This window comes from Ambystoma mexicanum, chromosome 2p (assembly GCF_040938575.1).
Source record: "Ambystoma mexicanum isolate Mex_15411 chromosome 2p, UKY_AmexF1_1, whole genome shotgun sequence".
NCBI lineage: Eukaryota > Metazoa > Chordata > Amphibia > Caudata > Ambystomatidae > Ambystoma > Ambystoma mexicanum.
Genome location: NC_090923.1, coordinates 1,073,770,914 through 1,073,795,550, shown reverse-complemented (window position 1 = coordinate 1,073,795,550; position 24,637 = coordinate 1,073,770,914). Strand labels below are relative to the sequence as shown.

Here is a 24,637-nt window from a genome sequence, read left to right as displayed (position 1 = left end):
AGCAGCATCTGCCCTCAATGTCAATTTGTGTTTTGGACTGGCCTATAGAGCAATAGGGCAAGGCCCGCACCAAAACGCAAAATGCTAGTGTGGGGCAGTTTTTTTAAATCAATGTGGCCCACTTTTTTGTCCAATGTGGGCCAAGTTTCTTCACCATGTGGCTAGTAGTTTTGACCAGTGTTCTTCACTAAATAGTCTTTAACGTGCACAATTGGCATCACATTTTATCAAAAAACTCCCCCTTGGGTACTATTCAAACAGTGCCACAAAAGGAAGAATTGCCATTTGCAACGTTGGGCCACATTTTCATTGGTGTCCGAGACAATGGAATGCCCCAGTCCCACCCTGGTTTTGGAATGTTACTATGCACGTGGAAACCCATGACTGCATTGTCCAAGCGCCTGGGCACCCCGGTTAGATAGAGGGTGCTGTGCACAATGATGTAACGCCACCCGGGTGCATGTAACAGCACTGTGCAGTTTTCAGAGATGGTATGTGTAGAAATGCAGCTTTTCTCGCATCTGTAAACGTGTCACTTGCCGATTTAGAAAAATGGGATGAAATGTGTAAAAAACGCGCTGCGCGATCTCTCTTACTTTGAACAGAGACAGGTTCAAAGCAGTTCTGGGGAACCCTAAGAAGGAAACTACACCATATATGGGCACGTACGTCACCTCGTGAGTCATAGACTCGGGTCTGTACCATGTGTCCACTGGTTGTAAGGAAAGATAAACTGTATGGGGTGCGGTTTACATGCATAAGGGCTCATTAGACCTGGGCGGGGCTCGCTGAGGAGGGAGATGGTATTTGACACATTCCAGGAAGTCAATAGTTTGTGGGAGGGTTTAAGAAAAGATCAACTGGGGATTATGCGAACACCCCCGCCTTTGGACGCTCAATGGTTCGCTCCCGCTTCGTCCATTCATAAAAATAAGGCAAGCAGGGTGAGTAAGTCACTTACTGAAAGTGACAGAGTGAGGCGGGGAAGAGGAGGAGAGGTTGTAAAGCGCAGGGACCAACAGCACATGTGCGGGACATACAGAGAAGACACGGAGAAACGAAAAGCACAGCAGCGCCGGTGAGGAAAAGGAGCTTTGGGGGCGAGTAGAAGTGACTGAGGAGTTGAAAAGAGCGAGCGAGGAGCCAGATGAGAGGAACAGCAGAGCTGCAAAGCACTTACTGAGGAAGAGCGCAGCTCCAAGGGGACAAACGGACCCAGGAGGACTGAGAGGGAAACTCGGTGGGTGCGAAGCGTCTACCAACACGGGGAACAAGTGAGAAGAGACCCAGGGAATCGGAACAGAAAACAACAAAAACCTTTTACAAACAGTACAGCAGCACCTGCCTAAGATCCCTACAGCCAGTGGCCTGGGATGTTTCGGGATCACACGGGCAACTTCTCCAGCCTGAGGTCCGGGTACAGCAGCAGCAACAGTAGCAGCAGCCCCCAGCACCCTCCCCAGGGGGTCACGCCCACCATGGGGGCTGGGGGCATGGACCTGAGGATCAACACGCCAGGGACATCAGCTCAACAGGTAAGAGCCGGGCACCATCCGCCATAGTGAGAGGCACGCCTGGGCTGTGGTGAAATGATGCTGTTAGGGACTACAGTGTTCTAACAGGCATTGCATAGAAAGAAGGGTGAGATCCTCTTCCTGCGAACAGTACTGTAAGAAATACTTTCATCGTGAGGCACAGTTTGGAAAGATCAAAGGCCAGCAGGCAATCTTGAAGGGAGGGCACGTGTAGGCTAACACATACTTTGTTCTACAAATCTTCAGAAAAACAGGGGCCACTTTTTCTGGAAGTCCTCACAGTGAAGCAGAGTGCTCCCTTCCAAGGACTGGATGGATTGCACTGTGCAGTGTGTAGGAGGAGGCAAGCACGTCAGTAACAAGTGACTTTGATAAACGCAGGGAAGGCGGAGGAGGCAAGCACGTCAGTAACAAGTGACTTTGATAAGCGCAGGGAAGGTGGGGGAGGCAAGCACGTCAGTAACAAGTGACTTTGATAAACGCAGGGAAGATGGAGACGTGTTCATTTCGGAGCGCTTTAGTGAACAGGTAATCAGAGCAAGTACCTCTGGGTTCAGGCGATTGAAATGCGATTGTGCCTAGGCTTGTGTGAGGACATGCGCCCCACAGAGGCCTTGGTAGAATGCATTCTCATTCAATGTTCTTGCAATAGGAAATACGTCACTAGGGGTGGCCACACCACAGCTCTGAAGAGATGCAAGGGATTGGGGCAGTGAAGGGCTCTTAGTGGAACGTAACTTTGGCTGTCGTTTTCTTGCCCCCATTGCCTGATGGCTCAGCCTTGTAGCCAAAATCCAAACCCAATCCTTCGAAGGCCACAAGTGAGATGCGTGCACCAACAAAAATCCGATCCTTGAGCAATACAACAGGTTGTGCTGGGGACCCAGAAACGTTCAGATCCACTGAGTGGCCCAGGGGGGAGCACATGGCATGGCCAAATCGCTGCACCATGCAAAGCTACGGTCTTGGCAATGTGCAGGCCTGAGGTGCCAGGCTGCGGTGCCAAAACTGTGCCAGGTGGCAGACTGGGGAGGTCGTGCCGATGTCACAGGCAGGGTCTACGATCATGTGTTTTTGAACGAGACCGCCCCCCAGAATGATGGGGCACTACATGTACCTAAATGCTGCAGTCTCATCTTCTCTGGACAGTGAAGCCTACCCATCGGGTTACGTGCAGACCATCTGACCACAGAGCTATTTCTCAGGGTACACTCATCTTATGGGCCCAGACAGCAGTGTGCCCACACCCCGCGTTACACGAGTCGAATGGGATCGGGAATCGGGCAGCAGAGCTACACCCCACGTTACACGGGACAAATGGGGTCAGGCGTCAGACAGCAGAGCTATCCTCTGCCGTACACCGGTCTAATAGGCTACGGCGTCCGAGTTGTGTATCCCATGGGTTTCACTTGTCGAACGGCTGCAAGATGCAGGCAGTAGAGCTGTCCCACAAGTTACACAGACGGCAGAGCATAAGGTCTAGCGGGCAGAGCTCATGGGCTCAGCAGCAGACTCTTCACCGGGGGGGGGGGGGGGGGGGGGAACACAGATTGTAGAGGTTGGGGCCACAGCATGGCTGTCCTTCTGGTTTGCCAAGTCTTATGGCATCAGGTCTGAGACAGTAGCGCTGTTGCTCAAGTTGCACAGCTCACACAGGGATCCACCAGCCCGTTGAACCAGGGATCACAGTGCTTCTCACGCACATGTATGAATTTTTATGGATGCACTTAGTTCCAGGGCTTAATTTGGAAGAAAATAAGTGCCAGGGCCCAAATATTTTCTAGCACGCTTGTGACATTGCAGCCACAATCCCACAGCTGCTCCCCACAGTGTGGACACATTTGAGGCTTAACTACAGCCACACCTGCTCATTGGAATTGATGGATGGTCTGGCTGTCAGTCAGTACTTCATAATCAATCTGAGTCTTAGACAATAAGTTCTGCCGCTCAGCCCTGGTAAACACCCCCACAAATGAGTTCAGCATCCCTACCCAGAGATTTGGGTACGACCACGTGGGCCATGCCTGAGGCCTACTTCTTTCACCAGCAAGAGCTGGCATGGGCGACCTTGCACTTCCTGCCATCATAGTTTGAAGATGTTCAAAAGTTTATAAGTACAGCACTGGTCCTGGTGTCCGAGAGCAGGGCTGTGTGATTATCTGTCATGGTTCAGGCAGAAATTTTTGGCCAGTGGACGTGTATTGAGTGTATTGTTGGGTGACTCATAAGTGAGGTGTTGAAATGTGCAACCAACAGGCGCCCTAGATTGTCCTAAATACTACACATAGCTGTACAAGAGGAGGTCCCAGCATGCCCCGCCCCAAGTGTAATTGCTCTCATTAGAACATTATCAGACTGGCCCGGCTCCAAACTCACCCACTCCCTCCTCAGTATGTTGAGCACTATGCAAGTGTCACTCACAAGTCAACATGCTGGGGACAGAATAAAGAAAGCACAGAAAGGGGTCACTTCCGTGGGGTTCCATGCCAAAAAATCTCAAACACAAATAAAGCACATGAAAATATGGAAAGGAAAAAAATGTTGTTCTAAGGGGGGCTACGGAGAGGCAGTTGTAAATAGGGCCGGGGGTCGCGTTGGTCCTGCTCCAACATAGCCACTGTTTACCTGGTGCATGTATATTCGAACTGGCCTATAGGGCAATAGGGCAGTGTCTGTTCTATCTGGCAAGTATCAGCCACTTTTTCTGGGACAACGTGGGCCAGGTTACTGCTAATGCCCCTAAAGGTACTGCTGAATTCGTTTGTTTCGAAAAGAAGAATGGTTTGCATTTGTGGGTCACGCTTATTTCTGGGCCTACTTTCTGTCCAGTCCTAGGCTGGGTGTACTCATTCGCCCGCACCCGCCGCCCTACAAGTTAAAACTAATTTTTACAACGTTTTGTGATAAGAATGGGCCTGGTGCGTACATTTCTTAAACCACCCTGCGTCATCCTGTTTAGCGTCATCCTGTTTATAAAGGTCTGTTGCAATAACCGATATCCAGGGTTTGGAAAATAAACGCCACTTGAAATATGTAATGCCTCGTAAATATATTGGGCAAGTTGAATGAGAGTGACTAGAACAGTGTACCACAGATGACCTCTGACCTCAATATGTTATAGCAGAAGCGGGAATGACTCCCAGTCTAACTGAACATGTCAATAGAAATATGAGCGCTGGGCGAGAGTAAGGACACGTTACTGCTCTGGGAGGCGGGGACCAAAGGGCCGGCGGGCGGGCGGGCGGGCGGGCGACGTTCCCGCGAGGAGCGCATTAGCAGCTGCACCGGTGGAAGCCGCCCGGCACAGCAGGCGCGCGGCTTTTACACACAGACAGACGCGGCGCTCTGGGCGGAGGCGCGCGCCGGGAAGTTATTGCACAGTCACGGTGGCTGAGTCACCTGCCAGGGATGTGCGTAGAGTTTCATCCTCACGTGCTCGGTGCAGTGTGTCACTATGCCGTGACTCACGGTTTAGGGGTGAAGGGGTTCACTGAAATAGTGTGCGGGGGCCGGGAAGGGTTTTTTTTTTTTTTTTTTTTACATCCTGAGAAGAGATGGTGCCATCATGGCTTTAAACATCCCAGGCCGCGCAAGCTCCCTCAGCAGACTTCGCTGAAGCGTTGGTTTAAGCTGCAGCAAGTGCAGCGTCCCCCCCCCCCCCACCAGCTGCAGGTGACGGTGCTTGGTCGCAGGTCCACGGCGCCCTCTAGTGGGTCTTGGTGGAATTAACTCTCCCTGGCGAAAACGTGAACAATATGAAAATTCTTTTGGGTAAACGTGTGATGGCACAAAAAAAACCCCATCATTATACCCAACAGCGCGTAATCATTGCATAGGGCACATAAGACCGGGGATACAGGAGGGGGGCCTGCCACTGCCATGACCCCTCGATGCTACATACTACCCTACCCAATGATCCTGCCTCCGCCCGTGAATAGAGAAAAGTAGTTACATATACGACCTATTTTGGAATCCTTATGTTTGCTTGTGGCCGTGACATGTCGTATATGAAGGATAGCAATGTGCTTTGGAGGAGGCCCGTGTTTAGCTGAGGAGGCGCGAGTACTTATTGGGGGTAATTATAGCAGTCGCCCTCATGCTGCTGAACTGAACGTTCACTATTTATGCTGTTGATGGATTGTCTGTGGCTCAAAAATTGCCTGGACTGTAATGCCTTTAGACAGTGATTTTCCGTGCCAGTGTGCGTTGGGTAAAACCTTCGCTAGTTTCGAGAAAAAAAGCTCCAACAAGTGAGCAGTGTGCATGGCTGTCTGAGTCTGGTGGGGTGCACGTGGAGGGTGGCTGAGAATTTCAGGGAGAGAAGCAGCCTGTCTGATATAGATTTGGACAGTGAGACGCTAAGGCCATGAACCAGGGGCTGGTCAAATTATGCGCCAGTGTATGTGGGATCCTTTCACACATACTTCCAGTTTGTTGTAATGCACTGTGTTAAGAAAGTTTGATTATCCAAATGAAATGAGACTTTCTTTTTTGCCTATCAAACTCGCAGATATAGCTGTAAACTAAGCTTTAGAAGGGGGGTATTACTATAGCTCGCTTTCATTGCCTAGTTAGAAATTCAGTGGGTAACTGGAGTTGTGTGCGTGGTTTCAGTCAGAAACGTTCCATCACCAATGCCAATTACTGAAAAATGTACATATTAGAACAATGAAACAACTTTAAAAGTAATTTCCCAGGCTTTCCAAACCAATGGGCCACTTGGCAAAACAGTGTTGCGCGTGTGCTGAGAGCACAGTAGCTTCATGTTGTCAGGTGGGCCCTGAAGGAGACATTATGGGCACTGTGGGTGGTGTAGAGAGGAGGGGTGGGAGAGGGCACTGCTTTCCCCAGTAAAGGCTGCAGAAGCCTGGTCCTTAAAGTTGCAAAAAAGTGAAATGAAAATCTTGAATTTTCACCTCGTCCCATAGTTGAGTGCTGGTACTCGCTTTCAGGTAGTGAGGGCTGGGTAGGACCGGCCCATTTAAGGCAATGGGTCAGTCTCACCGCCGCGTACGAACGCACTGGTTCTAAATCAAGAATACTCTCAAGACCACATTTGATCGGGTCTGTCTCCAACTCCTCGTCACACACACAAGACATCAACCCCCTTCAGCCCTTACTCAAATACCAGACCAGGACCAGAAGTGCCATAGCCTAGATGGCACAGCTAGCAACAAGCTGTGTCTCCACCACGTGCCTCCCACGCGAAAGATGTGGGGATCAAAGCCATATCCTCCACTGCAACTTTACTCTTGAACACCAGTAGCCTAAACCCTACTGGGTCAGTCTTATCCTCCACTAGACCCAAACTACCGTCAACCAACAATCCTCATAAAAAATGGAACGGAGGACCGTAACAACCACGCCGTTCTGACTCATGTCCACAATTACAGGACCTCTGCTTCCAGCCCAACAGCAGAATGAAACGACACCGGTCATCTGCACCTATGAAGTCCTAGCAACAGGACACCATGCTGTCTTGGTCCTACTAGCAACACCTAGCACCACAGTAACCACCACAACACTGCTTAGAGCGAATGACACAGCCCAAAGCATCTTTAGTCCTATCACATGCCCTGATCCTCCTTCTCTCAAACCAGCAGTACTCCCGGCATTGCACTATGGGCCGCTATTGGGCCATGGATTCTCCTCTCCAGATTAAACACACACCCAAGTGTCAATACCACAAGCCACGTGGGTTCAAACAGGATTCTGGTACATCCAGCCGGCATCCATCAACGTCTTAGGTTTGGACCTTACCTCTACCCCACTAACTCTCCTTCATCTCCCTTTTTACTCAAGAACCAAGTGGCAGCCATAATGGCTATGATATGATATGATATTTTATTTAAATTGCGGTCATACACAGCTGTTTCAATGGCTGCATGTGCTGTACAAGACCGCTTTACATTATGGGGGCTCGGGGATCTCCCTCTCGAATATTATTAGTGATGCTCTCGTCCTCTGCTTTGAGTAGAGCCTGGGATGGCATGCTGGCACAGCAGCAGTCCTTTGAGTAGAGCCTGGGGTGGCCCGGCAGCAGCCCGCCACGGGGACCACATTTGGGGAGATGATCTCCAGCAGGCAAAGCAGAAGTCGGTACAGGAGCTTCTAATCTGATAAGGAAATGTAGATGGGTGAAAGGAAAGAAGTAGAAAGTCACTGCCTCGTGCTCTGGTGAGGAGATGGTGATGGCCTGCTGGGGCACGGCAGTGTGTGAATGCCTCCCCGATCCTGCAATGCCAAGTGGGAGGCCTGAAGTGCAGGCGATGTGGACGTGGGTCTTCTGGTGAAGAGATAACAGTTATTTTCCCGGAGCGGGGCAGACTGCTTGGGCGCCTGATTCATGGAATGTTTTCCTATGGGATTGCGCCATTAGAAAACGCTTCCATGAATCAGGGCCGGTGTCTCTTAATCTGGTGGAAGGTCATCATTTCTTGCAGGGAGAAGAGCAGCATGTACCCAACTGTACTGCATCAGAGCCTTCCTGAAGGGACAGGTCCGGCCTGCATAGGCTGCAGTCATCCCCCGTGGGGACTGTCAGGATGACTCTTTTCCCTCCTTTTTATGAGTGGAATCCTATTCCATGGACACATTATTTTGTCCACACGCCCTGAACCTAACGATGACGCCACCTCAGGTCTCATTTTACATATGTTGATGAGTTCATGCTTCGGCAGCGCTGGTAAAGGTGTTGGTTGTGAACAATCAATGGGTGCCAGTGTTTTATCGTGATGTATGGTAATGGGATCTATAAAGTGTGGCCCTTCTCACAAACTGAGCGCGCACCTGCAATCTCATAGAAAGCTCCAGTTAAAGGGCGACCACCATGTCTGCTTTGGATAAACTCTTGCCCGACTTGACCAGAAGATGTTGTCATAGCACTGTTTATAACTGCCACTCAAGCTATATTTTTGTGGTGTTCTCGTAGTTTATAACACTGCCTTTTCCTCCCAGAAATATGAAATGCAGCACGGAGTGGGCACAAGTGCCAGCAGTTTTGAGCCCACCCTTGACGCCATCACCACAAGCCAGAACCTGCAGTGGATGGTCCAACCTACAGTCATCACCACCTCAGCTGCCCCCTACGCCCGGCCCTACGCCTTCCCGCATTATGCAACAGCTCGGCCGGGTGTGATCCGAGCCATCGGGCCCACCATGGGAATGAGGCGGAGGCACAATGAACACGTGAGTACCGACTGCTTCTGAACACCAAGTTTGCTTTCTTGCACTTTTGCCCAACTCTGGGCCTCGAGAGCCAGACTCTTGACAGGTTTTCAGGCTATGCCTCATTAATATTCATAAGGAAAAATGTGCATACATTTAGAATCATTGTATGCAAATTTGATCTCATGAATATTGAGGACTATCCTGAAAATCTGGCCCTCGAGGCCTGGAGTTGGACCACCCTATTGGATGTCATGTTGTGTGGCATGTCGATTGACATGCAGAATGGTATGTTGAGTAATTTGTGGGGTAACATGTTAGGTGGCGTGATAAACAACATATTGCATAACTTGTTGGGTGGCGTGATAAATGGTGCATAACGTGCTGTGGTGGTTGATATGTTAAGTGACATGCCAAGTGCTGTTGTGTGACATGTGATGTGATACAACGGGCTGACTAGACACCAGAAAAAGGGCCAGGATTTGAAGATGTGGAAGAACAAATGGCTACATTTGTCAAAAAATAACAGAATATCCCTCTACCTCTGTCCTGTCACCCCTGTTAAATCATCACCGGTTCCTTCTTGTAGGCGTCCAACCATGAAGGATGGAAATGAATGCATGTTACTCCTTTATTGTGTTTAATCCATGTTAATGCAATTTTTAGTAAAAAGAACACCTAGGCGCTAGACACTCAATACATTGAGCCCAAATTTTACAGGACAACATATCATGTAAATAAAATGCATATGAAATATTGACACTGAAAGTACAGACCTATAAAGTACGTAAAAAAATATTTCTGACACAGATGGTGAATTCTGAAAGAAGTAGTTAATTAGTAGAAGTTACAGCTCATGTAATTCATTTATGGAGTAGCACCAGATGGGCATTTTTACTCTAAATCAGGGCCCAACATGGTTGGGTCCCCACGACCGTGCAGACCCTCTACAGTGAGGTCGACTGCATCAAATCTATTAAAATATATGGCTCCATGGAGCCTCTATTGATGGGGGTGCAGGGGCGGACCTCCAGGAGTCCTCCTGTAAGGATGCAGCAAAATGGCGGGGGACCTGAAAAAGGGGATTGCGCCATTGGTATCGCAAAGTGGAATCACCCATTAGAGGGAGTAAGTCTGTATTACATTTCTAAGGACTGGAGGAGAGCACCTAGAGATTCGAAGACTGCCAATAGTGACTCCTAACGCTGAATCCATTATCTGGGTCACGGAGTAACGCACTTGCGTGTGTAGTGCACTTGTTGACTGATGCGCCACCGCATGAAATGGGTGGCAGAATGACCGACAGGATTACGTAACTGTTTTATTTCGGTCGTCCTGACCTGTTAGTTTTCGCTACGTGTATGGCCCTCCCGGTGTGACAGATCTATACAGTGTGCTTTTGCCAGATCTTCCGTGTTGGGTCTTCGCCATGTTAGTGGTCCAGTACCAACACCTGACATTGGTTTCCTGGATCATCTATGTTGTATGTCCTCTCCCAGGAAGGGTCAGTTCTCAGCCTCTTTCAGCGTGGTCATTGCCTGTCGCTGGGACCCTGCATGGAGTGACTGGTATGCCTTCAAACTGCCCCCGTTTATTTGTATATTTCTTATTTGTCCAAGAGGAGTGTGCACTCAACAAATCGCCAACGCGGAGGCGAACCGCTGCTCTTGTTTAATGCATTGCTGCATCTCGTGGTTAGACTGATAAGTGTACGTTTGTGTGGGTCATATATACTCTAGGGGGAAAAGAGGGTACATGCGATTCCAAAGCAAAGGCATGTGTGATGGAAAAGTAGGCACATGCCCCGGCTTCAGCTTTGTGCCCATGACTCGTACTCTGTTCCTATTCCTATTTTTTGTTATCAGCCCCCCTCTTTAGATGAATGTAGCCTTGTTTGCCCCAGATGGGTGGCATGTGCCGTGTAGTTATTGCAAAGTTAGCTTTTCTTTGGGCTTCCAGTGGCGCGCATGCTGCTGGTGCTGCAGGATAGAGGTGCCTTTTATTCAGAAGGTCTACTTGTACCCAGCAGACACTGTGCAATTCTCTGTTCACCGGGATGAGATATGTGTGTGGGCTACAGCTTTGAATGCAGACAGGTCCAGCTTATTTTCCTTTACTTTTGAGTATCACTGAGTTGGGTGATACAACATCTGCAATTTAAGTGGGCACACTCCAGCACAGGAGCGGGTCGCTTTTCATTACCATAGGTAGCTGAATGCTAAACCCAAACGCTAGGCGCTGCCAGAGCTAAGGCCGGCCCTGCTTCTGGGAGCTGGATAGTACCACCTGTCAGCAGTGCAACCCGAGAGCGGACCTTCACCTGCTTAACTGCTGGCTTTTAAACCTCCTCAACTACATTTTTTTTATCATGGTTATGCGTTGGCTTCCCTGTGGTCACATTTATTCACAAAGAGTTGGAAAAAGTGAAAGCAGCCCCACGGGCCCTCCCTTCACACCTTTGGTCCGTGCTGCTGTGCTACAGTGCTTGCCCACCTTCCCCGTGTTTACTGTCCTGCGCCTGCGCGAGCGTTTCCTCTGAAGGCCTCTCCTGTGGCGAATTGGCTGTGGCGCAGCTAAATAAAGCTCGGCAATAATCGATGCCCTCAGGATTGATTGTCGATGTACTGGCGGCATCGTGCCCCCTCCTCCGCCCCCAACTTCCCCAGCTCCCACCTCCCACCCCCCCCCCCCCCCCGCCGGAAACTGCAGTAACCGCAGAGCTTGCGAAATACGAGGGTGCGGTGGGGGCGAGTCACCGGCACTGAGTCAGAGAGGGGGTGCCATGAAGCCTGGCCAGGCCTCGTGGAGAAACGGAGCCAGACCTTCACTGGGGGCACCGGCGAGCAGAATAAACTTGAAGGGACGCAGGGAGACGTATGAGGCATCGCGAGGCTGAGTCACCGAGAACAAAGCCTGGCTCTAAGAGCGCCGTTTTACTCACAGGAAGTACCTCCTGCCGAACCCTGTGAGTGCGAACGAGACAGACATGCAGCCCAGGAAAAAACACACGTGCTCAGCGCACGCCGGTACAAGCAGGCACAACAAGCATGTATACCGGCGTGGCACAGAAGTAACGCACACGAGGTCCGCATTCGAACTGAATTCAAGCATATACACGAAAACACAAAAAAACATATGCCAGTTCAAGCAATAATACCGAAAGCCAGGGAAAACGAACACGCACACACACAATTCAGTGAATTAAGTAACGGAAATAGGTATGGCCTCGTGCAGACAATCCACGCAAGGAAATACAAAAACACAAGGGTCACGTCCTAAAAAATAAAAGTGGGGGGACTCATTATTATGGGATGTAACGTCACCAGAAGTTAGCCTATCAAGGTGAAATATGCACATTTCATTCAATTGGCTTTGCATAACCATACAAATTGCAGAGACCAAATTGGCATTTGCCTTTCATCAAATCAATTTACACAAAAAACAAGAGAAGATATGTTCTTTAAACCCCAAGAATCAACGCCAATGTTTTACCTACAGAGTGCAGTCCCGAAAGGTCACATTTCACGTTAGTTGTTTGTTGTTTTTCACCAGGTCATAGGGTGCAGTGGTGAAGTGCCTGACCTGGGAACCTGGCGACGTGGTTCGAATCCCCAGGTTGCACTTAAAATCATAATTTCGAAAAAGACAGTCAGTGGGCCTCATTACGTCTGTGGTGATAAGGCAACAACGGCGCTGGTTGTGATACCGGCGCCGTTGTTAACATGCCGCCACATTACGAGTTCTGCTTGCCTGTGCCGCTCTGCACGTCTGGTCAGACCAGGCGTGCAGAGCGGTACCCGCGAGCAGAACAGGATGGTAGCAACGGTACCATTATGAACGGCACCGCTGCTACCATCCTCCCCATTCCCATTGAGCACTATGGGTGCTCAATTGGGAATGGGGACGTACCGGCTCCGGGTCCCGCGAAAGGGAAATTACTGGGTCTGCCGAGATCGAAATGGCCTGGTTATTCCCCTTTCGCGGAACCCAGAGCCGGACTCGAGTTTGGGGATAGCCATGTCCTTATTGAGGGCATGGCTACCTCCAAACTTGTAATGAGGCCCAGTGTCTTGTTTTACACACTGGGCCTCATTATGAGTTTGGAGGTAGTCATGCCCTTAATAAGGTCATGGCTACCCCCAAACTCGGGTCCGGGTCCCGCAAAAGGGGACTTACTGGGCCATTCCGACCTTGGAGGGCCTGGTAATTCCCATTCGCGGGACCCAGACCCGGTACGTCTCCATTCCCATTTGAGCCCCCATAGGGCTCAATGAGAATGGGGAGGATGGTAGCAGCGGTACCATTAATAACAGTACCGCTGCTACCATCCTGGTCTGCTTGCGGGTGCCTCTCTGCACGCCTGGTTTGACCAGGCGTCCAGAGCGGCACCCGCGAGCAATCTCGAAATCTTGCGGCGAGGTAACACGGCATCCAGAGCGGCACCCGCGAGCAAACTCGAAATCTTGCGGCGAGGTAACAACGGCGCTGGTAGCACTACCAGTGCCGTTGTTGCCTTACCGCAAAACTCCTAATTAGGCCCACTGCCTTTAAGATAGCCTGGGGTACAGCGTGCACACTTGAACAAAGTGGGGGATGCCGTCCACCCGCGCAGATCCTTAACTTGAGCCCTGCACACAGCCCACTCTGTTCAAACAAGCCAACCTGGGTGCACAGACAACCTTCAAATAGTAGAACTTATGCTAAATTGCACACCTCTTAGTGGCTCATCACACCAGTGACAACAAAACTATAATCCAGTTTCAGAGATTTCCTACAGCACAGCTATCCCTGGGATCAACTAGATTTTACATAGCACATATGTCTATGAGTACTTAGACAGCAGAGCCTCCTCTCAATCCTAAGGAGAGCTATTTATCTCGTTCAACATTATGTTGAGGAAACAATGTGTCTTGTCATGTATTCCAATGTGTTGGGGTAGGCGGTTGGGGTAGGGGTTAGCCTCGCCATGACATGGTATCCTACCCCAGTCCCACTTGCCCATGGGTCCTGGGAGTGAGTGTGATTAAAGTGTACTGCCTTGTGGTGGCTTTTTCCGATCTCCCCAATTCACGCCTTTCTTTTTTTCTCCCAGATAAACCCAGAGGAAGAAGAGAGGCGGCGCGTGCGGCGGGAACGCAACAAGCTGGCAGCCGCCAAGTGTCGCAACCGCAGGAAGGAGCTCACCGACTTCCTGCAGATGGTAAGAGCCGGCGCGTGACAACGTCAGTAAAGGAAGAGAGGAGTCGTATCCTTGGGTGGGTGGCATCAACTTATCCACCTGCAATGTGTGTGAAACGGAGGGTTGGCTGCTCGTGGCCCCTCGAGGCAAAGGCGCTCATTTTCCAGTACCCCTGAGCATGACATGAGGTGTAAAAATAGTCATGTAGCGCCCTAGGGGATTTTCAACTGTTTGGCAGGTGCCGCGGGGTAACTGAACAAAAGGTTACCTCCCTCACCGCCATTCTACCAGCTATCAAAAACGATTGCCTTCCCTCCAGCGTCTGATTTGGGCAGGACTGCGATGGATTGCCTTGGAATCCGACGCAGCCTTGGTCGGGGCGGATATCTGTGCATTGCTTGCATTTTATAGTGCAAACAAAGAAACAGCTAACATGCAAGCGTTGGTATGGGCAGTCCCCTTCATGCAAATTAGCGTGGAGTGAAAAATGACCCCCAAAGAGACCCACTTGTCTGCACACTCAGCGGAGCTCCTCTCCTGCAGCCACAAGAAGTATGACCCCAAACTGCTAAAACAACCTTCTCTGCGCAGCCATGAAATACTGCTGAGCGGATGTGATTTGGAGGGAAGCAAGACGCCCCCCAATGCCCGGGGCCACCATCTGATCCACTGTGGCATCAGGAGGAAAACTGGACAGGAGAACGGCAGCAGGTCAGGGTGGAGCATAAGCTAACCAGTGTAGGCCTTCCCTTGCACACACAGCCTCATCAAAACCCTCACCTAGTCACTGCACCCGCCAGTGGCGCGTCACACGGGGCCCTCATGTACAAAAGACAGCCAGGTAGGAGCTTTCTGACCAAGGGGAAGGAGAGTCTGTGAGATGTAGTCCCAGGTGTGAGGCTGTTTGGAGGGGAACCAAAGGTGGCCCCGGACATGTTTTTCAAAGTGGCCCTATGTTTCACTGCGCAAGTAAATGTGGCAAGCAGTCCAAACCCCTCTAAGCAAGACTTGGGTTTGAGGGGGTAGGGAGGGGTCCTGCCCAAAGAATGTTTGGAAACTAGGGGTGCAAATATGTAAAACATAGTTAAACATAACAATACAAGGACATATAAGATTTGTAAAGAGGAAAGAATAACACACTGGAAGTTTCACAACAAATTGTTTACTTCAAAGTTACAAGGAGAGGAAGGATGGAAGACAGGGTGTGGGGTTACGTGGAGAGAGGGCGAGGGGAGCACAAAACCTGGGTTCCTACATGAAAGAGGCCCTCAGTGAAGAGGTCCATCAGGAAATCTCCAGAGTTCCCTTTAGGCCAGTCCAACTCTGGGCCTAAGAAGGAGAAACCCAACAACCTAACCAGAGGGAAGTAACCATCATTTAGGGGAAGCGTCTTCAAGCTTAAGCGGTCCAGATGTTTTGGAATGCCACTCCCATCACTCCCACGTAGCATAGTCAATGGTGAGGTATCATGGTAGTTGTAGTCCATTAAAAACATCTAGCGAGCCACAGGTTGTAGACCCTTGCTTTAGGTGGTAGAGTTGGAGAATGAGAATATCTAAAGAAGAGCAGTAAATGAAACAAATGTGTAAAAGTGAAGCTCACTACATGACTGGAAACCAAACCCCACGTTTTAAGTAGTATGTATGTTTCTTTTCCTAGGAAACGGATAAACTCGAGGATGCAAAGTCCGTCCTACAGAAAGAAATTGCTGAACTGCAGAAGCAGAAGGAGAAGCTTGAGCTGATCCTGGAGGCCCACAAGCCAGTCTGCAAGGTCCCCGAGGACTCGGACAGTGATGACGAAAGTGGTGGGCTCTCCTCCCTCCTTCTCACCCAGCCCCCCATCACCGTCAAGCAGGAAGAGACCCCAGACTGCGAAGTACCCAGCACCTCCGATGCCATGGTCACCTCGGTCGCCACTGGCACGCATGGGCCGCGACTGCGTCGCAACTCCAGCAAGCCGGTGCCCCGGATTGACATCTCAGCGGGCTACCTGGAGCCAGAGTCCTTGCACACACCCACTCTGATGACCACCCCTTCTTTTACGCCCTTCACACCCAGCATGGTCTTCACCTACCCCAGCCTCCAGGACACTGAGCCCTGCACCAGTTCGTCTGTCATGAGGGAGCCCTGCTCCGCCGCCCACCGCAGGAGCAGCAGCAGCGGCGGTGACCAATCATCGGACTCCCTGAACTCGCCCACTCTGCTGGCATTGTAGAGGGTTTGTGGGAATGTTAGAGCAATGGAAGGCGAAAGAGCTTTCCTCACTTCGTCAAATGTTTGTTCATTGTACATTCCTTAAAGCAGCAGTTTGGCCACACGCAGAGCTTGTATGCACAGGAGTTAGGCACCCTCGGCGTAGTGCCTTGGAAAGTGGTTCTGAGGATACACACCAAGTACGATCCTTGGATGTAGTCAGGTTTCAGGAACTCCCAGCACTAGGAGTTGAGGAATACGTCCGAGTTGTCCTGCTTCCATAGCCCCGTAATATAAAGTTGGCGAGAAACACTTGTAACACAAACATAGAGAACTGACTCGTTCTAGGTCGTGTCAACTTCCGCCTTAAAGTCATAGGACAAAAAGAGGAAGCCGAAGTCATTTGGGGTCCTCGTGAATAACCGTTATACACAAGCTATTCTATCATGAGCCTGAAAATAAATCTCACATTTTTCACCCTCACAAGATTGGAAAATGTTCTTTTCCCCAGAATACTGATAGAACACGCAGGATGTATCTTTTAATGTGTCAGAATACACTTGCCAAAATAACCAGAATAAAGCTGCTAAAATACCTAGAACACTATTTTGCAACATACTCAGAGTGTCCCTGACCAAATACCCAGCATGCGGCCAGAGAACTCCCATAATGCCCCTTTGTACAATACCCAGAAGACGCTTCTTTAATATCCTACAAAGCATTATTTGGCACTACAGGGATAAACCTAATAAACCTAAAATGTTTCGGGGAAAAAATACCCAGAATCCTCCTTCTAAAATACCCAGTATGGAACTGCAAAAAGTATCCAGAGTGTCTAAGTAAAAGTGACCAGAATCAATCTGCTGAATTGGCTATAATGCCTTTTCTAAAAAAAAATACCCACAAGGCGCTAGCTAAAGTACTTAGAGCGAAGCACCACAACTCACTAGCCTGCGCCCAATAAAACTTCCCGAACACATAAGCTAAATGCTCCAAAATGGATGCTCCCCACAAAACACCCACAATGCACCGTTTCCCTTTTCAGCCCTCACCTGCTAAACCCGGCAGCCTCACTACCAATACCTGCTCATATACCCAGAATGCACTGCCGCAATTTCCACACCACATCCGCTGAAACATTCAGACCCCAATTATGCCAGTTACAGCACTCCCGCTGTGCCGCTGCCCTTCCCGGAAAGCAGTTGGGTGGTGGAAAGTTTATATTTATTTGTCATAGAAAGTATTTTTGTATATTTATTATATTTTTTAAACCGAGTGAACGAATTTGTGCTGTGTGATGGGATAGCAAAGATGTTGCTATCGACAAATCCGACAATAAAAGAAAATGGACAACCAGAAGCATTCTGCGGCTTGGTGCATGTGTGTGAAGAGCGCGCGCTTGAGCTCGGAGACCTATCTAGGCGCCAGAAGGAGTTAGTCCAATGGTCTTCAAACTGTGGGGCTGCGTCCTCTAGGGAGGGCCCGAAGGATGCAGAGGGGGGCGCGAGGCTCCTCAAAAAGGGATTACGTTGACTGCTTATTATAGAAAATATATTTGATATGGCATCTGGGGGGCCCAGCAACAATATTTTCACTCAAGTGGGGGCTCAGCATAAAACAGTTTGAATAGCACTGAGTTAGTCGAATGCGGATTACAGTGGAGGAAATTGCGTCCCCTCTACTCAGGGGGGAACTTCGAAGGAGGGAGGGCGGGGTGCTGATCTAAGGGGGGCCATGCATAGGCTCACGGGCAGCGAAAGGCATAGATTACTCCCAGTGGCTATTTCATGGAGGCTTCATTTTCCCACAGATTCCCTTGAAACATCACCAAGTGCAAGAGTGGATCAGGAATCTCTCCACTGCAAAGAAAGAGGCGCCCTCACTGGAAAGAAAGCATGTTCTCATGCTTGCCTCCACATCTGAGCAATAGCCTTTTACAAAAGGATGAGCCGAAGGCCAGGCGGCCGCTTGATCGATGTTGCAAATCTGGACTCCACCCAACACAGTAGAAGCAGATGCTTCCTCCCTGGCGGACGGCACACTGATTCCCTAAAATCAGTGCTGGTCATTGGACCAGCTCTCGGCGGATCCGAGATCCGGCACCAGATATGGAGCCGGATCTTGGGATCTGGCCAGAGTCAGCCTCCCAAGACCATGAACCGCACTGGAATACATTAAAAACATTTTTTAAAAGCGCCCGCGACGGCAGCCTTCCCTTTTACTGCGGCTTTGGCACTGGTGCGTAATGCCCAATACTCGCTACATGTACAAGTGATTCCTTTCAGTTGTACATGTAGCGAGCATTGTGCATTACGCATCAGTGCCAAAACCAGCGGTAAAAGGCATACGTATTCCAGCATTGCTGGATGTCCACTACGAGCCCCGCCCCCTCTAGACCACGCCCCCTCTGGCAACGCCCCCCCAACTCCTCCGCCACCCTTGTGTTGTGGGATCCCCCACCACATTTTTTTCCATTTCCACCACTGCCTAAGATCACACCCTTTTCACAAATAACAGGTTTTATTGCAGGCCATGCGCAGTCTTATCTGAATCCTTCCCTTTTCTAGTTCCAAAGAATGCCAGAAAGAGGTGGAAGTCCGCTGCTTGTCCCTCGAGATGTGTGATGCAGAAGCGTAGTTGCAGTCCACGAGGGCCGCTGCTCTGATTTCCAAGCCACGTGAAGGCAGAACGCCAGAAGCTTCATCTTTTGAGGAGCATGAAATTCAGAGGCGCTTCAGGTATAAAGTCTTCACTTTCAGAACCCCGACATCAGTGGTAAACACACCAGGGTCACTTCGTGGGCAGTGCTTGCAATTTCAAATAGCCATGGGTAGGAGACATCTCAAAGGAAGAAATAGGAGCGAGGTCTTTTTTTTTTTGTCATTCAGAACTTGAAGCCTTCATAAACTAAAGATACCAACATGTCCCATGAGAATGAGGCAGAAGAAGCGAAAGGATCCGTTTCAGATGCTTGCCTCACTTTGTAGATCCTGTCTCGACCCCCTCTTTGCCGCAAAACCTCTCCAATCTTGGGCATTCATTCTGCATTTATAGATTTTGAGAAGCAAAAGTGTGCAGGCCTGGGTAAAGTATCCAGGCGTTCTTTGAGGAGGAAAGGTCCTCTCTCATGGGAGTCTTGGGACACAGACTCATGGTCAGCAAATGCCAATGAAAAGCCTCTGAATTGGCCCTTCTGGGTGTGCCTGCTCCGGCGGCCCAGCAGTGTGCACGGACGGACTGGCCTATAGGGAACTCTTAGGTTGCCAGTCCACCCCTGGCAGAATGCGAAACATGTAGCAGGCCATCAATAGGGGCGGTCTCAAGAAAACAAAAGGCCCCCCCAACCAACATTGCAAGGAACCACAACACTGTCAGGCTGATACTTGGGATTGGCTCTGAGGGAATGAAAACGAGGCTTGCAGCCACAAAAATCTCTCCAATACCAGGAACCATTGTTTGGGAGGCAAAACCGGCCCTGGCTGCTGTACCCCAAAACTCCCCATTTCCCTGAAAGGTTCCCTTGCGTTCCTGCCACAAGCTGCGGCTGAGCAATCGAGTGAGGGGTTCACTCGGCACACCTCCAGAGAAGAAAAGCACAGTATGTGTGCTAGCTTAAGCAGCGTCCTGCTGCCTAACACTCACTCAATGGACACTCCTCTAACAGGGACGTCATTTGAGGGTCGCCAGAGGTTGCAAGTGCGACCTCTGAGGTCTCCCTTGCGACCTCTGTGGTCTCTCTTGCGACCTCTTGTGGGCTGTGGCCAGCACCATGTGGCTCTTTACTTCTAGAGTGGCAGGCTTTCTTGTTCAGGCCCCTTAAAAAAATAAGAAAAATAAGAATGGGAGTGCCACAAGTCTAACACTTTCAGCAATGAAACTAAATAAGAAAGAATAGGAACGCCAAAAAATGTGTCTTTCTGGAATTCTATACAATAATTGCTAGACTCATTAAAGGTTTATTTCAGGCACACTTCAGGGGGTGAGTCACTGATTTAGTCTGTTCTTTTCTTAAACGCCTCAACTCAGCCTTTCAGCCTTCTGAGGTCGATAAACGGGTACCAACACAAGTTGGGTGATATTGGGTGCATATTTCTTCTATGTAAAGCGCTTAACAGTTAGTGCTATATAATAACACATCATTATCATTTGGTCATGGACGTCTGCTTGCATTCACAGTAATTTGGTAGTATGGGCCTATACACACTGATGTTAACGATAGATATAGCGATCCATTCTTGTATGAAATGTACATCACATTATAGTGATATCATAACCATATTTTTCGTACTGTACAATGCTATGTGATGTCACTACCTGTTTTGTCAACGGGTGAAAGGTCGTCTTCCATCACTCCCCGCGATATCACTTCGGGGTAGGGTCAAATGACATCACTTCCTGTGATGTCTACCAGGGGGTCAAGGGTCGTGTGATGTTACTTCCGCTACCCCTGGCATTTTGGTGAAATGACGTCCATGTCCTCTAAGTCCTAGCCAAGTGCTTCTTCGTGTTGGCTCTTTATGTTGTACGGAGGTTTTGAATGAAGGCCACAACTCGAGGGAGCACATTTTTTTTCAGAGGGCAGATGCCGGCCTCCACTGTCTGTTTTTTGAGGAATTAAACAAATAATAATTAACTGCACTGACTTGAAATGAACAGTGCCACGGCTGGGATTGGTCCCAACGTCCCAGGGCGTTGAAACCAGGCACCTAGCCACAAGAACACACATGAATTGCCCAGCTGTCTGATATTGGCATTTTTCTGTACAGTACATGTTTCAACACAGATTTTTATGCTTAAAAGGTGTGCACATGTTGTACTTAGCCAGCAATGTTATAGGGACATCTGCACTTCTGGCTAGTGCTTTAAGTGGCCTGCAACTCGAGCCGGGGCTCATAGTGGGGCGTGTCCTGGCAGGGGGCGTGGGGAGGAGGGGGCGTCAGCGCCGCAATTAAATGCAAGCAACACTTACCTGCCCTGAATACTGCCCCGGCTCGATTTTGCAAAAGGGCCTGCAGGGGCTGGGGCCTGACTGCCAGCATTCATGTCAGGTAAGTATTGCCTTGGCTTTTAATTGCTGCTCTGACCCCCTTCCAGGCACCCATTTCACGAGAGATGCGCAGATCATCACCCTCTCACGTAGGGTGCGAGGGTGCTGATTCCTGCATCTCTAATGAAAGGGGTGTCTGGCAGGGGGTTCGGCGACAATAAAAAAGCGAGACTTTTTTGCTTTTGTAAAGGCTGAAGCACTTGCGCGAGAGCTTCAGGCTTTACAAAAAAAGCCTCGCTTTTTGAGTGTGTTGCAGACCCCCTACCAGGCACCCCTTTCATTAGACATGCAGGGATCATCGATCCTACATCTATAATGAAAGGGGTGCCTGGCAGTAGAGTCTGCAACACAATAATGAGAGACTCCCCACCCCCCCTAAAAAAACCTGAGACTCTCACTTACATGCGAGAGCTTCAGGCATTAGAATAAAGCCTTGGCATCCAGCAGTGTAATGGGCTGGCAGTTAGCAGGGGACTTTATTGGGCCCCAGCAGGGCCCCGCCTCAGACACAATTTTCAGAGCCTGTCAGGGTTCGGACCCAGCTAGCCTCGGCCCACTTAAAGCCCTCTTTTTGGCTTATTAATTGTTCAGTGCTCTTTTTTCAATTGGCAAAGGCAAATTAAATGAAATGTGCATATTTCACTTTAGGATATGTTAATTTCCTGTTACGTGACTTGCCATTAGGCATGACATAGTGCCCATATGTTTTTGCCCATTAGCACCTTGGCAGTGGCCGCTAGCCAATCAGGAAGCTCGGAATGCAGGCTCTGTGCGGTGGTCTAAGCCTGCGGTCCCTTCGCTTTTCCTTTCCATGATTTCCCTTCACCCCTTAGCACCCAAGTAGCTCTAACGCTGCTGGTAAGGGTGTGTCTCAATTACAAAAAGGAAAAAAGAAATCTTACCTTGCTGCCCGTACTGTATTTTCAGTTTCTTTTCCTTGTTGATGACGTCACCATCATCAACAAGGAAAACAGACTTTTGAAATACAGCGCGGCGCCAGGCGCCCCCCGCATGACCTTTGCATGAGCTATGCGGGTGCTAATGGCGAAATAACCATTGGTGGCGGGCCGGCAGCACTGGCAGCTGCACTGCCTCTCCTGCTAAGGGCCTGGCAGTGCAGCAATAACATCTTTTGCAGCGTCCCCAACGGACAGCTCCCTCCCCCCCTCCTTTCTCCGCGCCTCGTGCCATGGCGCTCTGCTCCTTGCCCTCTTCTTCCGGCTCTGGAAATGTAGGAGAGGATGTAGGATTTGGACCCAGGAGATTGCGAGGCTTCCCCAGATGATGCTGTGCACATGATATCATCTTCCTGGGCCTCAGTCCACTTATTTGCATACGGCATTGATAACGATCCGCGTGAAGTGAGTTATAAAAGGGATAACACACGTTAACCTTCTATTTCTCATGTATTAGTAAGCTCGCTTATAAGGAGCGAGATTTGTAATCAGAACGTGCAGTACTGAACGGACCAGAGCAATGGTTCTAGTCGCTGAAGCGGCTGCAGGGCTCTTGCTGCTCATAGCACGAAGCTTAAGAAAACACCAAAGAATTATTACTCGACCCCACCTTCTTCATCCCACTTAAGGCACTGAGGAAGACACGCCCTCAATGCGGCTAGGAGCACCCATGTGTTGTGGCATGTAGAATGCAAAGGGATAGAACTAGAATGGGGATGGAAGGAAAAGGAGAAAAGGGCAGACAGTTGATATGTAGCAATGAAGGAATACAGATGCATAACCGGCCTCAGTGTGTTATTCAAGATGAACAAGGCTGCATGATGAAGGTACACAACATTTGGCAACAAGGGAACACTAATTCATGACTGGTTAAAAGGGACATTGAAAAACAATATGAGTGATGACCTAAGGAGAGGGTCAAAACAAAAAGGATCAAAAAGGGGACCTGGACTGATAACTAAAGTAAACTGAACTGGGGAAAGGATGACGACCAAACAGGCAGCAACTGCAGCCGTGAGTGTAGATTGTCAGATACAGAGAGAAGTGAACAAAGATATAATCGATAAGAGGCGCTGCGCAAAATAGTGTGTGATTGGCAGCAAGGTGTAAAGTGATATTACTTTGAACACAAGTCATGAGATTGCAAGTGTTAGGAAAGATTTCGTTATTGTAGGGAACTTTCCTTCCATGTGGCAACCCCTAAACTTTTTGCTATTGTTTTCAACCTGTTTTCTTGACTTTGCCAGAGAAGTGCAGCCTTCTGCTGTACTCCTCTGGGCTTTAGCTCTTTTCTTACGGGGAAACTGACATGCCCTTAAGACAGTCAGTACCGGGGAACGCTGTTTCCCGTAGTTTCTTTTATCGTGTCGCCATTTTAGTGCAACACGACACAAGAGGGCACTGTAAGCTAAGCTACAGCTCTCTTGGGTCTCTAGCCTTCTACAGACCCTAGACACTCTTATAGGATGGTTTTTGGATCGGTGCAAGTCATTCAGGGACTGGGCTGGTGGCAGCGATCATTTGGTTTATTTTGAGCTCCTTTTGCCGTTCTGAGCACGTTTTTGCCGCGAACACAAAAGGGTGGCCCGGCTACACAAAATGGCCGGACCACGAGGCTCCTTTGTCTCGTCCACTGTCCGTCTTGCTCCCTTTACCTTCCCCCGGGTCAGGCGACCCGGGGCCTTCCTTATTTGGGCATGTAGTTTCCCGCGAAACACGGTTGCTTTCGCGGGCTTCTACATGTCGTTTGAGTGCCCCCAGGATGTGGGCTGGGCTGTCTGGTCCCAATACACATCCTGGGTGCCAGAGAGTCTAGGGTGGTGTGAATGCCTGGGACCACTGTGGTCCGTGATTGGTCCACGTATGGTATGTGTGTTGATGAGCGGATCTCCCATTGGCTCCCCTCCGTTTTGGCGCGAAGGGAACCGTGGATAAGAGGGAGCTGGAAACACCACTGCCATGTCGATCTCCTGAGTTCTTACGAACCCAGGGATACAGGAGCCAAGTATCCTGCGAACACGAGGCTGGACCGAGGAATCACTGGTGACCCCCTGAAGAACTTCTGCTCCTCATTGCTGTCGTCCGGTGAAGCCCTTTCCACCTAAGATCGAACAAGAAGGCCTGTACTGGCGCTTCGACCTATTGGAATAGCAGGACCAGCTATTCCCGGCACCTTCATCAACTCCTGCTGTAAGCCTTCGGAAGTGTCTCTGGGCCATCCAGTTGACTGACCAGCTTACTAAGGAGGCCTGCTCTGTAATCGCCGACAGGTTGGGTGGTATTCTGAGTCCGGGGCATGCTCACACGCTTCGTTTGCTTAGCAGTCCTAAGCTAGAGGTGAGCGGTGCTCGTTTGGCTTGAATACACCCGGCCGTTCCGTTGCCCTGCGGTGGCGACAAAACTGTGCTTGTTTCTTCGATCGGGACGTCTTTTTACTCTGCACGACGACGAGACGTTCCCTGCTCTTCAGAACCTGCCAGAAGCTGCATCTATCGAGGAGAAGCTCGGGCCTGCTTGCTTCGGGGACCGGTGAGTAGATTAGCTAGGATCTGGTCGCC

At 49.9% G+C, this 24,637-nt stretch overlaps 1 protein-coding gene across 1 annotated transcript; it reads left to right on the top strand.

Moving 5' to 3' along the window:
- The first annotated feature begins 941 nt into the window (after positions 1 to 941).
- FOSL1 (FOS like 1, AP-1 transcription factor subunit) lies at positions 942 to 17,435 on the top strand. Its single transcript, XM_069645019.1, has 4 exons — positions 942 to 1,535; positions 8,493 to 8,723; positions 13,795 to 13,902; positions 15,541 to 17,435. The coding sequence occupies exons 1-4, from the start codon at positions 1,374 to 1,376 to the stop codon at positions 16,096 to 16,098; spliced, it is 1,059 nt and encodes a 352-aa protein (XP_069501120.1). The 5' UTR covers positions 942 to 1,373; the 3' UTR covers positions 16,099 to 17,435.
- Positions 17,436 to 24,637: the final 7,202 nt, after the last annotated feature.